The sequence below is a fragment of the Pelodiscus sinensis genome, chromosome 16, assembly GCF_052426305.1.
Source record: "Pelodiscus sinensis isolate ZL-2025 chromosome 16, ASM5242630v1, whole genome shotgun sequence".
In the NCBI taxonomy this organism is placed as follows: Eukaryota; Metazoa; Chordata; order Testudines; family Trionychidae; genus Pelodiscus; species Pelodiscus sinensis.
The window spans coordinates 12,185,810-12,199,755 of NC_143067.1; the positions used below are offsets into that span (position 1 = coordinate 12,185,810).

The window sequence follows — 13,946 nt, forward strand, 5'->3', positions numbered from 1 at the left end:
TATCATATCCCCCCTTCGTCTTTTCTTTTCTAAGCTGAAAAGTCCAAGTCTCTTTTAATCTTTCTTCATAGGGGACCTGTTCCAAACCTCTAATCATTTTTGTTGCCCTTCTCTGAACCTTTTCCAATGCCAAAATGTCTTTTTTTTAGATGAAACGACCACATCTGTACACAGTATTCAAGATGTGGGCGTACCATGGTTTTATATAGAGGCAATAAGATATTCTCTGTCTTATTCTCTATCCCTTTTTAAATTATTCCTAACATTCTGTAGGATCCCCTCCACTCATAATTGTCCCCTACACTGGATCAGGTTTGCTCAGCCCCGAATCTCTCCCAAGATGTAGGGCCCATCACAAGTGGGCTTTAGAACACATACTGTAAAGGACGGAATCTACGATAAATGAAAATATAAAACCGGACCAAAGCCCCGGATTTAAACACATCTGAATTTCAATGGGTCCCAGCTTCCCTTTTCCAGCGACATGCTGCCAGTATTTTAACTACGGACTCTGATAAAAATAACCCTCACTTTATGCTGTGCTGAGACCCAGAAACCATGCAGTTAGGCAGCATCCTGACAGGGAGTAAACATACCAGAGAGAGGTGTGGTTGCAATCTTTTCTTAAATGCAATGATGGATTAATATAAGGGCCTCTTGAGAACTTCTCACAACCCCCCTCCCGCATCTCACTGCCCCTTTCTCTACAACAACCCTTCCCCTCTCTCCCCCCCACCATCTGAACCCTCCTGAACACCTGGGAAAGTTGGATCTGGACTGCAATTCAATCTGAGTGACTCGGACCCATCTCCACACTGGTACAGCAGATCCACACGTGGGATGCAGCCAGACACATTGTTTTTTTCATGCTGGAGATAAGACCCTGGATATTGATGTTTTGCTGAGGATGGTCATGGAGGATAATTAGGAAATGAACAACTTTGGTTATGGCGACCTGTCACCATCTCAGGAAACGAATGCTCCATTTCTATAACTAATTTGCTAGAATGTTTTTAGAATCTATCGAACTGCCACAGCCACGTACAGCCAGTAATTAAGTTTTTGAAGAGAACATGGCGACATTCCAGCACAGAGGTTAATGCTAAAGTTGCGGGAAAAGGAACAGAGTTGACACATTGGATTAAAAATTGCCTGAAGGGTTGAAAGCAAACGGCACCTTTCCAAATTAAAAAGGAAGGTTAATTGCAGGGTGCTGCAAGGATCAAGGTTGGTAGTTACAATCTTTTATTAGCTGGATAAGTGACTTCGAAGACAGGCTTCAGAGCCAGAGATTTAGGCACAATAAATGCAATTTAATTGGAAAGAGCAATATTTAATGGAATAAGCCTTGACCGGATTCTATTACATAAGTACTCTATCATGTGAATGGCAGGTCCCACTGTAGATCAATGCAAAGAACTTAAGTAGGAGGTTTAAAACAAGAGGAAATGTCCGCCAAATGGAGTAGCAATGTGGAAAGATGTGCCAACTACTCTACTCAGAAATCATAAACTCTGTCCAACATGTTCCTGACGTGAGAAAACCTATGATGGATCATATGTGGAGTGTCAATAGAAGAAATGACAGGCAACGTTAATTTTGGGGTAACATGGTAGCAGGCTAGGAGTCTCTTTGAAACTCTTTGGAACATCTTTTTTAAATTGGTGCAGAACCTTGGAAGGCAGTGGAGTTACACCCCCAAAGACCATCACCCATAAAGTTAATAAATTCCCTACTGCTGTACTCTAGAGGAAGGAGATAGTACAGTGGGCTATGCTACTGAGAATATACAGCAGTATATAATAGAATGGACCAGTGGTCTTTACTATGCTTTAGACTGAGGGTTCTCAAACTTCATTTCACAACCTCCTTCTCACCATGAAAATTATCGCATGACCCCAGGAGAGGGGACCTAAGACCAAGCACACTCAAGCCCCATTGTCCCAAGTGGTGAGGCCAAAGCCTGAACCTCACTCTCCTACTGTATGTCTACACTGCAGCATTTTTCTGGGAAAACGGCCGTTTTTTCAGAAAAACTATAATTATGTCCACACTGCTATTACATTCTTCCGACAGAAAGTTGAAAGAATGGAGGGGTTTTTCTGACAGTGGTATATCTCTTTCTGCGAGGAAGAAGCCTTTTTCCGAAAACAGGGTGGATGGAGAAGAGGGAGTTCTTTCAAAAGAAGAGGCCTCCAGGAAATAACACAGGTGCTCTGATGGCCACTCTGTCCATACTAATCACAACTGAAATGTGGGATAGCGTCCAATCAATGTGGCCGCTATCTTTTGAAAAAGCACATCGTTTTTTCGTTATGCTTTTGCTGTGGGATGCTCTCTTTTGAAAAGCTTTTCCTGAAGATCTCTTCCGGAAAAGCTTCTTCTGAAAGAAGTCTGCAGTCTAGACATAGTCCTAGATAGCCTGAGAGCTTCTGCCTCAAGTGGGAGGGCAGCGCCTGAGTTGTTCTCCTCCCCTTTCCCCCCACCTCCTCCCCAGAGCTGACATCCTCTGCAGGTGGTGGGACTTGGACTTTTGTTTTGGCCCTGGGCCCCGGCAAGCGTAAAGCCAGCTCTGGCTACCCCATTAAAATGAGGACACAGCCCACCTTGGGGTTCCAACAGGTAGTTTGAAACTGCTGCTTTAATGATAGTAATTAATTCCTTTTGCTGCTATGCCAGGTGTAATTGACACTGGAGTTTATACCAAAGCTTATTATTTCTGGAGGGTAACTTGTGTGCATCTATAATCCGCTTTATAAAGTGACTTGGGAAGGATTAAGCTGCTGTAACAATAAGCAACATTTCATCAGTCTTGCTTGTAACCTTTTATAAAGGAGTTTATTCACACAAAGTCAATGGATACTTTGCATTATTATCAGATGGATACTGGTCAGTCCTGGTAATTTTGCCTTTGAATAAAGAGTCAAGCTGATTTCTTCAAAGGCAACGTATGTTCCCTATACCAAGATGTCTCACTCTCCTCCTCTTCATTTGGAGCCATGATTGTTCCCTTCTGTATTTTACTGCTTCACCCTTTTCTGAGGGTATATCTACTCAACAGAGTTTTGTCAGAAAAATGTCTCTTTTTCCGACAAAACGTGAGGAACGTCCACACTGTAATTGCGTTCTTCCGCAAGAAAATCAAAAGAACAGAGAGGTTTTTCCGGCATTGGTAACCTCATTCTACAAGGAAGAAGCCTTTTTGTGAAAAAGCTCTTTCGCAAAAAGGTGTGTGTGGATGGGGAAGAGGGAGTTCTTTTGGAAGAAGAAGAAAGAGGAAAAAGCACAGGTGTCCTGGTGGCCATTCTGTCCATAGCAATCACAGCTTACATGTGAGAAAGCATCCATTCAGTCTGGACACTCTCTTTTGAAAAAGCAGGTCGCTTTTTTGATACACTTTTACAGTGTGGTTGCTCTCTTTCAGAAGAAGTTTTTTTGGAAGATCTCTAGACGTTGCCTGAGTCAGATACCCTCTTCCTGAGCTGCTACCCTGATCCCACACCTCCTATCTCTTTCACTCCCAGACAGTGTTTTATCTCCTGTCTTCTTCCTGTTTCTTAACTTCTCCCTTTCTGCTGGCTCTTTCTCTTCCACTTTCAAACATGCCCCAGAAACCACAGCCTGGAAAAATTCTCTTGACACTTTGCCTCCTAATTCTCTTCTACCCACAATGTCTCTCCACAGATTCTCTCTTTGGAACTCTGGAAAGCCAGCCAGCCAAGGAATACAGCCAAGGGGCTACCTATTCTCTGCCCCACCCAAGCTATTTTCTACCCTCACCCCGACCTGCCCACATACACGGATTAGTTGAGATCCCTCCTTAGCCTGCAACTAGGCCTGACATTCCAGTTAGGCCTTGTAGGGGTTCTTACACTCCTGCAGAGGTATGGAGTTCACGTTACAACCTAGCCCAGTGTTTCTCAACTAGTGGTACGAGTACCCTTAGGGGTACTCGAAGAAGTCTGGGGGGTACATCAACACCCCTGAAATTTGGAGAAAACTGAATTTTTGCTTTAAGTTTTACAGCGCTGTATTATTTTTGTACTTTTTGCACCCAAAAATTTCATTGCCTGCCTTGCGACGATGAAGTTGTGTAAACAAATGTGTTGCAATGGTAGAAAAAAATGTTTTGTATCTGAAAACTGTAGGTCCTGGGGGGTACTTATAATTTTTTTTAAAAAGGGGGTACTTTATTAAAAAAAAGGTTGAGAAACATTGACCTACCCATAGTTGATGAGGTTGAGAAAAAGCAGATGGAGCAGATATAGAGGTGTTATTGTTTCATAGTTTGCTTGGGATGTCACATATTGTTATCAGCTCAGGAAATATGACTTGGCAGTCCTCACATTGATTGATCCTGGCGTGTGCTGATTGCACAGAGACATCCTATTTACCCTGGCAAAGTGCCATTTTTTTTTATGAACATCTAATCTTGCCAATCTGGAGATGCCTATGTGAAATAATTGTTTGTTTTGGTTTTAGGGTAGAAGAAAGTTTTAAAACCTTATTCTGGTCAATATTTGGCTTGTCTGAAGTGATATCAGTGGTGCTGAAGTATGATCATAAGTTCATTGAGAATATTGGATATGTGCTCTATGGAGTTTATAATGTTACCATGGTGGTGGTGCTGCTCAATATGTTAATAGCCATGATCAACAACTCCTATCAGGAAATTGAGGTAAGATACACAATTTGATTACAGATTATATATATATATATATGTATATACACTTTTAATTTTCTCTTTTATGTTATAAAAACAAGGAAATTACAGGATCAACTTTAGAAGATGTCATAATGCAACATAAGCCATTTAATCTTAAAATTCTATGGCACTGGAGAAGACCCGAATACAGAATGAGACCTAACCAAATAATTCTCAAACAATCATTTGTACAGTGAATTTATCTTGTTGACTGTCTCTGAGCACATCACAATTTCCTTAGATTTATTCATTCTTTGAAAGTAGTTCATGATTTTAAAACAAAACAAAACAAAAAAACACAACCCCCCCTGAACGGTTCTTTATGAATATTTGCTAAGTTAGTTTCTCTCTCTCTCCCTCTCTCTCTCTCTCTTTCACAACATACACACACATACAAAAAGGATTTGATTAGCTAAATAGATTCACAAAAACTCATGCATGGCCACTTTGAAATTCATTTCCCATGAACATCAGTGCAAGCAAATCTCTGGGGCAAAAATGGTCACAGGAAATGAACACAAAAGGGACATTAGGAGAAGAGGCTAACTCATGAAAGAATCTGAATGAATCGTTGCAGAAATGTATTCACCCATCCGTGCCCTGTATTGTTCAGATTAGCAAGCTGGGTTTGCTAAATACTTAGGAGAATGCCAACTTTCTGCTAATGTAAATAAAGCAGGGGAAATTATTAATATTTGGACAGTCTTTTGTCAGTGATGAGTCACCTCTTTCTTGTCGCAGTTTCTTGAAAGTCAGCTTCCTATAGTTGGACTTGTATTAATTAGCTGTTCTGATTTACCCTCCGAACCCAGCTCTGGAAAAGGCCAGAACTGCAAATAAACTCTGCTACTTTATGTCTGCATTCTGTACTAACATCAGCAAGCACTCACAGGGTACGTCTAAACTACATGCCTCTGTCGGCAGAGGCATGTAGATTTGTTTTTTTGGCAAAGGCAAATGAAGCCGCGATTTAAATGATCGCGGCTTCATTTACATTTACATGGCTGCCGCGCTGAGCCGACAAACAGCTGATTAGCTGTTTGTTGGCTCACGCGCTAGTCTGGACGTTCCCCCTGTCGACATCAAAGCCCTTTGTCGGCAGCCCCGGTAAACCTCATTCCACGAGGAATAACAGGGCTGCCGACAAAGGGCTTTGATGTCGGCAGGGGAGTGTCCAGCTGATCAGCTGTTTGTCGGCTCAGCGCGGCAGCCATGTAAATGTAAATGAAGCCGCGATCATTTAAATTGCGGCTTCATTTGCCTTTGCCTATGTGTCTAATCTACATGCCTCTGCCGACAGAGGCATGTAGTCTAGACACAGCCACATAGTGCTGTCTACCCAAGAAGATTTCCCTGCTTTCAGAAGGCCTGGTCATAGTCCCTCTCTGCCCAAAAAATCTTATCACCTAAAGGTTAAGCTTCAAGCAATGTCTACACTGCAACACTATTTCAAAATAATTTAGTCCACATCTACACAGCAGGCAGTTATTTTGAAATAGTGTCAATACACTCTCAAGCTGGAGGACTTCTTACTCCAACACCTATACCTCTCATTGTACAGAGGAAGAGTGTTCTATTTTGAAATATGTGCTGTGTAAACACTCCCTATTTCGAAACAAACTATTTCAAAATAAGATACGCAATTGACGTAGCTCAATTTGTGTAGCTTATTTCTAGTTAAGTCCTGCAGTGTAGACACACCCTGGCTATGTCTACACTGCACCCCTTTTCTGGAAAAGGGATGCAGATGAGACAAGTTGGAATTGCAAATGCAGCAGGGATTTAAATTTTCCCCGCTCCATTTGCATGAACATGGCTTCCGCTTTTTTCCGGCTTGGGGCTTTGCCAGTAAAAAGCACCAGTCTAGACAGGGATCTTTCGGAAAATAAAGCCTTTTCCAAAAGGTCCTTATTCCTGATTTTAAGAGGAATAAGGGATCTTCCAGAAAAGGCTTTATTTTCCGAAAGATCCCTGTCTAGACTGGTGCTTTTTTCTGGCAAAGCCCTGAGCCAGAAAATTTAAATCCCCACTGCATTTGCAATTCCGACTTGTCTCATCTGCATCCCTTTTCCGGAAAAGGGTGCCAGTGTAGACACAGCCCCTTAGTTTTGCTTCCTCTGAGATGAGACTTACTATCAGGGCCTCAATATCCTACTTCATTCTTCCTTTTTATTGGAAGGAGTCTCTTCCCATTGTTTTTGCAGTGCCTTCTTACAGCTTCTTGATATAAAAGGACTACTGACCCCTTACTAAAAATCAGTGGGTTTTTTGGTTGGTTAACTTCCAGTACCAAAAGGAAGGGAAAGGGATGATGGGAAATCAAAACTCTGAGAGTGACAGTCCCCAGGAACAATGGGAAGAGGTCAATGTTCTCCAGGTCAGCCTGACAGGACAGGCGGGCTAACAAGGGAGTCAGGAGGCCAAGGGGTCCCATCCTCCACATGAGCTGCCCCCTAAGGAGGGAGCAGGAGCTCGAGCAACAAAAGGCAGAAAAGCAGCTCAGGGAGTGGTCAGTGCTGGGAGAAGAGCCACAGACGAAGCTCAGAGAGCAGAGTTGTGCTGGGAGCAGAGGTGCAGCCACCAGAGCCAGAGGGGCAAGAGACAGGGCAGCAGCACTACTGAGGCAAAGTGAAGCTGGAGCTGGAGCAATCCAGAGCTGGACAGGGATGGTGAGCAACGGAACAGAGTGAGAGGGACCCTAGGCAGGGGGCTCAGCACTGGGAGACACACCATAGCCAAGAGGCCTTGTGGGGGGGGGGTGTCTCTCTGCGCTGCCCCTGTTCTGAGCACCGACTCTGCAGCTCTCTGGCTGTGTCCAGACTCAGGGGTTTTTTCGGGAAAAGTAGCCTTTTCCCGAAAAAACTTCCCCTGCGTCCAGACTCAAGCCGCGTTCTTTCGAAATAATTTCGAAAGAACGCGACTTTTCTTTCGATGGCGGTAAACCTCGTTTCACGAGGAAGAACGCCTTCTTTCGAAAGTTCCTCTTTCGAAAGAAGGCGTTCTTCAATGTAAATAGGGCTTCCTCGAAATAGAGCATCCAGACTCGCTGGGTGCTCTCTTTCGAAAAAGCGGATTGCTCTTTCGAAAGATCCGCCTGCAGTCTAGACGCGATCTTTCGAAAGAGCCTCTTTCGAAAGAAGCCTGCAGTCTAGACATAGCCTCATTGGCTGAGAACTGCAGCTAACAGGAGCTGTGGAGGTGGTGCCTGTGGACAGTGACACGTGGAGACCCTCTGTCCACCTTCCCACCTAAGAGCCGCTGCCAGAGGGATGTGCCGGTCACTTTTGGGAGCCACCCAAGGTAATCATTGCCTCCTCACTCCCTCCCATGCCCCATTCCCTGCCACAGCCCAGAGCCCGACCCTTCCTCCCAAGTCCCCATCTCCTCCCATATCCAAACTCTCTCCTAGACCCTACCTCCTCCTGGTGAAAGTGAATGAGGATGGGAGAGAGTGAGTTTTGGGGAGAGGGAGTGTGTAGGGGCAGGGCCTCAGAGAAGGGGTGGGACAGGGGCATGGCCTCAGGAAAGAGGCAGAGCACAGTTAGACTGTTGGCAAACGTGCCAGACAGGCATGCGGAAACCAGGGCTGTGCCTGAAGAACATGCCCAGCAGCATAGCCAGCAGCTCACTGGGCACCAGCACTGCCCAAATGACAGGCAGAACACATTGTTACCCGCACAAAATACACACACTCTCTACGGGCACCCACCTTTACCCATTCCTAGGGTACAGGCATAACCTTACACTTTGTGGGTTTGTGTGGTCATGTACCAGTGAACGAGCCTTCCCCAGTAATATCCTACTTAATCTCCATTTATTACAAATAATCAAAACCAGATGCACACACCAGTCATAGGTTTTGTCTACACTGCAGGGGTTTTTCACAAGAAGCTTTTTGCAGAAGAGATCTGCAAAAACGTATTGCTCAAAAGTGTGTCGACATCTCAAAAGCACATTGCAAAAGCGATGTGCTTTCGTGCAAGAGAGCGTCCACACTGCATGGACGCTCTTGCGCAAGAAAGCTCTGATGGCCATTCACAGCACCTGTGCTTTTTCTGATATGCTCCTTTTGCACAAGAAACCCCTGCGGAGTGTCCACATTTGCGTTTTTGTGCAAGAGCTGTAGTGCAAAAAAGAGGTATTCCTCGTGGGGATAGAAATAACTCTATCAGAAAAAGTCCTCTGTCCTGTCGATTTACTGTATTTTTTTTTTGAGCAAAAATATGCTTGAGGAGTGGACGCTCCACCATTTTTTGGGCAAAAACAGCCATTTTTGTGCAAAAACCTTGTAGTGTAGACATGGCCATAGAGTGCTCGCCACTCCCCATAAGACAGATGAACTTGTCTTAATGGCCAGTCAGGATCAGGTCCATCTGAGGGACTCTAGTCTCTGCACGGTGTCATGGGCACAGGGTCAAGGTCTGGCAGCTCTGATCTTGGAGATGTGTCCTGGAGTTGGTTCCCCAAGGAATTTCCTTTTGACCCCCAGTTTATATAATGAAACCTGAGTCCTGCTTAAATTATATCAGTGCAAGATTATATCTATAGCTTGTAGAATTCAGAGGTCATCAAACTTTATTTGCACTAGACATATTTACTTTCCCCCTTGTTTTATCATAGCGATGATGTAAAATATTTTTCCTTTTATTTTCTCCATTGTGTCACAGGGATCTCCATGACCAGAAATATAGCAGATATTCAGCCAATAGTTCATCCAGCAAATAATAGTTGGTGTGCTATAAAGCTCATCAAATGCCACAAAGACAAATTATCCAGGGCTAGCCTGTGCCTTTAGGCACTGCTCTGATGATAGGATCAGTGCTTTTTTTGTGATGGTACTGCCTTGTAGGCTATACCGGCACCTCTAGACACAGCACCAGCACCTCCAGTCAGAGCTCAACAACTTTTCCCCTGGAGTGCTGGCACTTTTTTTTTTTTTTTTGTACAAAAAACCCCACCACATAGGATGGTGCATAAACAGCACCACTCCAACACTAGCTCTAGGAAGAATTATGATTCAGAGACCCAATTCCTGACAGTGCTTGACTTCCTGCCTGGGACATGTAGTCCAAGCCTCAGTCTAGCCTTCAGTGACTACCAGCAGCATTCACTGAATAACGTTTTAGATAAGTGGTATTTGACCAGATCTGGTTTTCATATTTCTGAATTTAGCTTAGTACAAATATCAACCAGTTTAAGTACCGTCCCTTTCTACCTGTGACAGAAGATGCTTGTGACAAAAATTTTGCGAGACTTTGGTTAAATGTCTTTGATCACTCAGAGGTCTTACCTATAACTATGGCTTCTCACACCACCTCCCTAGACCCTATGTTGGTGTTCAAAAGGCCCTTCATTCCCAGGTGCACTAATAAGATGTCTCATAATGTCAACAGAGTGGGCAGAATGCTTGGAACAGTGTGACAGTCAGTGTACTACATCATCCAGGAGACACCTAACCTGCTCCTGCTTGAACCCACTATAAAATCTAATTTTAACCTTGTCCTTCACAGACCAATGGCAAGAGAGAGAGAGGACAGGAAGTAGTTATCCTGTTGGTTACTGGAACATCCCTCTAGATGGGATAATTATCAAAATGTGATTATGTACAGGTTGACCCTCTCTAGTCTGGCACCCTCGGGACCTGTCTGGTGCCAAACCAGAGAATTTGCGTGATTGCGAGAGATCAATATTGTCTAGCAGCATTACCAACACTTCCACTGCTTGCTGGGCTCTTAGAAGACATTTAGGGGTAAATTAGAGCTAACTAAAAGCACAGAATACTGGACTCTAGGACTGATAGCTGTAAAGAAACATTATGGAAACTGAGGGAAACTTGGCCGTGCCTATGATAAGTGGACATCCAGCTAACTAAAATCAGGCCAGACCACGGATGTTGCCGGATTACAGAATGCAGGGCTGGAAAGGTTCAACCTATATCATAATTTGTGGGGGCAGCCTTCTCATGTCTAATCCAGCCTCTTGAGAAGTATCTTATCTGTCTGCCCAACACATAAGTAGAAGCATGTTAACAAATTACTTCAATTGTGATTAGGTTTAAGTCTTGTTTTATAAAGGTTCAACTCCAGTCAGTAAGGGGCTATCGGTATAAATGAGGGCCAAATTTGGCCCAAAGCCTCTATTTTGTAATATGCCCATTTCTGAAAGGCTGCCAGACACAGAGTGGTATTGTCAGAGATGTGCACTCATGAGCGAGTTGTATTATACATTTTACCATAGTACAGATGTGAGAACAGATTATTGGCAGAACCTGGTTTCCCCTTGATGCTCCTGGCTTCTATATATACCACAATGATAACAAAGGCAGCTGCAGATCATCTTTTTTCACCCAGTAAATTACCTTGAAAGAAGGGTCAGACCGTACACGTATTGAGGAAAATCGTAAATGCCATTTGGATCAATAAAGACTGCACTAACCTTACATTTATCTTCAGAAATGATCTTGGTGTCTTGACTCACCTTGACAATCTAATATTGGTGAATCATCGTTACTGAAACATGGACTTGTTTAGGTGACACATGCTGATGGATAGAGAACCAAGATATAATGATGATGACTACAAATAGGACAAACAAGGAAAACAGCTGGTATTTTCCTATAGTTTTCAATTATCAGAAGAGATATGTGGCCTAAGCTGCTGTTTGGAATTTTTGTGACTCCGATGATAACAGTTACCTTGGAGAATCATTAAATATTGTTGTGATTAACTTGATAAGCTGTTTATTTTGAATGGAAATTACATACCTGTTTCCTCATACTTTGCGTTGAAAATATACCCTTAGATAATTCTGTCAATTATGCCCAAGCCATTTTTGTATGTCTTCCGATTAATGAAGATTTCTTTGCTGTCCAAAGAAACAGTGCCATCAACAAATAAAGGGAGTGGGGTATTTCCCATTCAGAGACTAGCTTGGTCTCTGCAGCCTTGTGGATTCCCTAATGCATGTGGACATGGCAGTGTGGGGCAGGGCCACATAGAGATTCTGAAGGCCTGGGGGCAAAATCTAAAACTGAAACCCTTCCTATCTTTCAGAAAAAAAGACCACAGAGGTGAAAATGTTAAAGAAGGGGGATGGGTCCGAGATGACCTAAGTCTGTAGCTCTGCCCTCCCTACAGGGATAGGGTGGCTCTGTGCTGTGTGTGGCTAGGAGGTTGCTCCCAATCCCTCCTCTTTCTTTGCTCCAGCCTCATTGTCGATCAGAATGTTATCCCTGACCTCACTCTTACCTCCAGGGCTTCAGCCTGGCATGGCAGTGTCAGCCCTGAGAGACGCTGTGGGCCTGTGCAACAGGTTGCAACACCACTCACTCAAATTTGCCTTGGTTGCTCCTCCATCATTGGGGGGGGGGCAGGGAGCTGGAGCAACCCACCCTTATTGCCTTGCCATATGGCAATTGCAACCCGCTTCTCCAGAGGGATGGCGGGCCGCAGGTGGGCAAACCCTGATTTGGGCTCCTTTCTACTATAGCATCGTCACATTTATCGTAGCCACTCTTGAAAATAGCAAAGAGCAGCTGGTTACTTTGCACAGCCCTGTTGCCTTTTCAGGTTACTTGGTACAGCCTCTGCCCAGAGAATTTGGGGGTGCTATTAAAACCTCAGATTGAGTGATGTGCTAGAGGGCACTCTAAAGCAGATCTAGCCATCTGATGCAACGGGTCCAAGAAGTCCTGCCACTCCTGCTTGTCCCTGTGTCAGTGTGTGTGGCAATGGGTATGTCTAGACTATATGCCTCTGTCGCCAGAGGCATGTAAATTAGACATACCAACATAGTCAATGAAGTGGGGATTTAAATATCCCCCGCTTCATTAGAATAAAAATGGCTGCTGTGTTGTGCTGGCTCAGCTGTTTGTCAGCACAAACTGGCAGTCAAGACGGGGATCGGTCGGCAAAGGCTTTCCTTGCCGACCGATCCCTGTCTTGACTGCCGGTTCGTGCTGACAAACAGCTGAGCCTTCACAACGTGGCGGCCATTTTTATTCTAATGAAGCAGGGGATATTTAAATCCCCACTTTATTGACTATGTCGGTATGTCAAATTTACATGCCTCTGGCAACAGGAATGGTAGGACATACCCAATGAGACAATGGGGAAGAAGTAACAACCTTAAAAGCTGTTGCACTTTGTTGGTCATCTGTGCTGATTATCAGAGTCTCACTTGGCTCTGCTCTTCACCCACTTTTTTCCCCACCAGGTTTCTTTCTCTCTCTCTGTCCCATTCTCCTATGTTTTTTGCAGTCCCTTCATAGTGGGGCATGTAAACTCATGAACACCGGAGTTCAAGTTCAAACCCAGGTTATTTGACAAGTGGAGAAGGAAGGTGACAGGTGTGCCCATTCCTAAATGGCACCTCTAGTCACTCATCCATGATCCAAGTAAGATGGAATGTGACATTCAATTCAGCAGGCCGAAAGACTGACATTCTCTCCACTGGTCTCTGGCCAGCTGCTCTGTTCCCATCTTGCTCACGCCAAGGCTGCTCTAGAGAAGCCTAGGAACACATGACGTTTGGAAACTGCACCTGGCTTAGCAGGCACAGAGTAGGAAGGAGGTTGGAAAGGATAATTATTTAACCTTCATCCCTTTTGGGCCTCCAACAGACCTATAGGGACAGGCCCGTGTGGGCACTGGGCACCCCTGTTTTCTTCCTCCAGAGCTGGCAAAGGACTGATTTTTTATATTCCTACCCCCTGCCCGTCGTTTCCTACTGCAACAGATACAGCTGGACGTACAGGGTAAGTCAGCGTCTTTCAGCTCTGCCACTACACTAAAAGGACCCTGGACCTCCTCTTCCTTCTCCCAAGTATGTTGCCCAGCAGCAGTCCAGGGGCAATTTTGCAGCTCCCTCCCCATCATTCATTCCCCATCACTGAATTTGGACACAGGATCTATTTTTTTGCTGTATCACCACTGCTTGCTGGACTCCAATCACTACATTCCTTTCCCAGACCGCCTCCCTCCCCACTTTGAAATGAACGGTAATACACCCCAAGCATATGTCAGTAAAGAGCGCAGTCCTACGGGCAGACCATGGACTTGCACATTGTTTGAGGCCCAGCTGAAAGTACTTGGAAAAGGTGGTGCATATAAGTAAATACCCAGATTTCAATTTGAAAAGTTAAATGGACGAGGGGGCCAGATATCTGCAAGACTTTTATATCGGAGACACTTCTGTTGCTTGGCCTGCAGGGATAAGGTTCATATTCTTCTCAGCTAAGTCA

General features: G+C 44.4%; 1 protein-coding gene across 1 annotated transcript in view; it reads left to right on the forward strand.

Annotated features, from left to right (window-relative positions):
- The window catches only part of TRPC7 (transient receptor potential cation channel subfamily C member 7), a 156,797-nt gene that overhangs the window by 128,788 nt on the left and 14,063 nt on the right, over nt 1-13,946 (forward strand). The window contains 1 exon segment of the mRNA XM_089769627.1: nt 4,483-4,678. Coding sequence (XP_089625753.1) covers nt 4,483-4,678 — 196 coding nt within the window.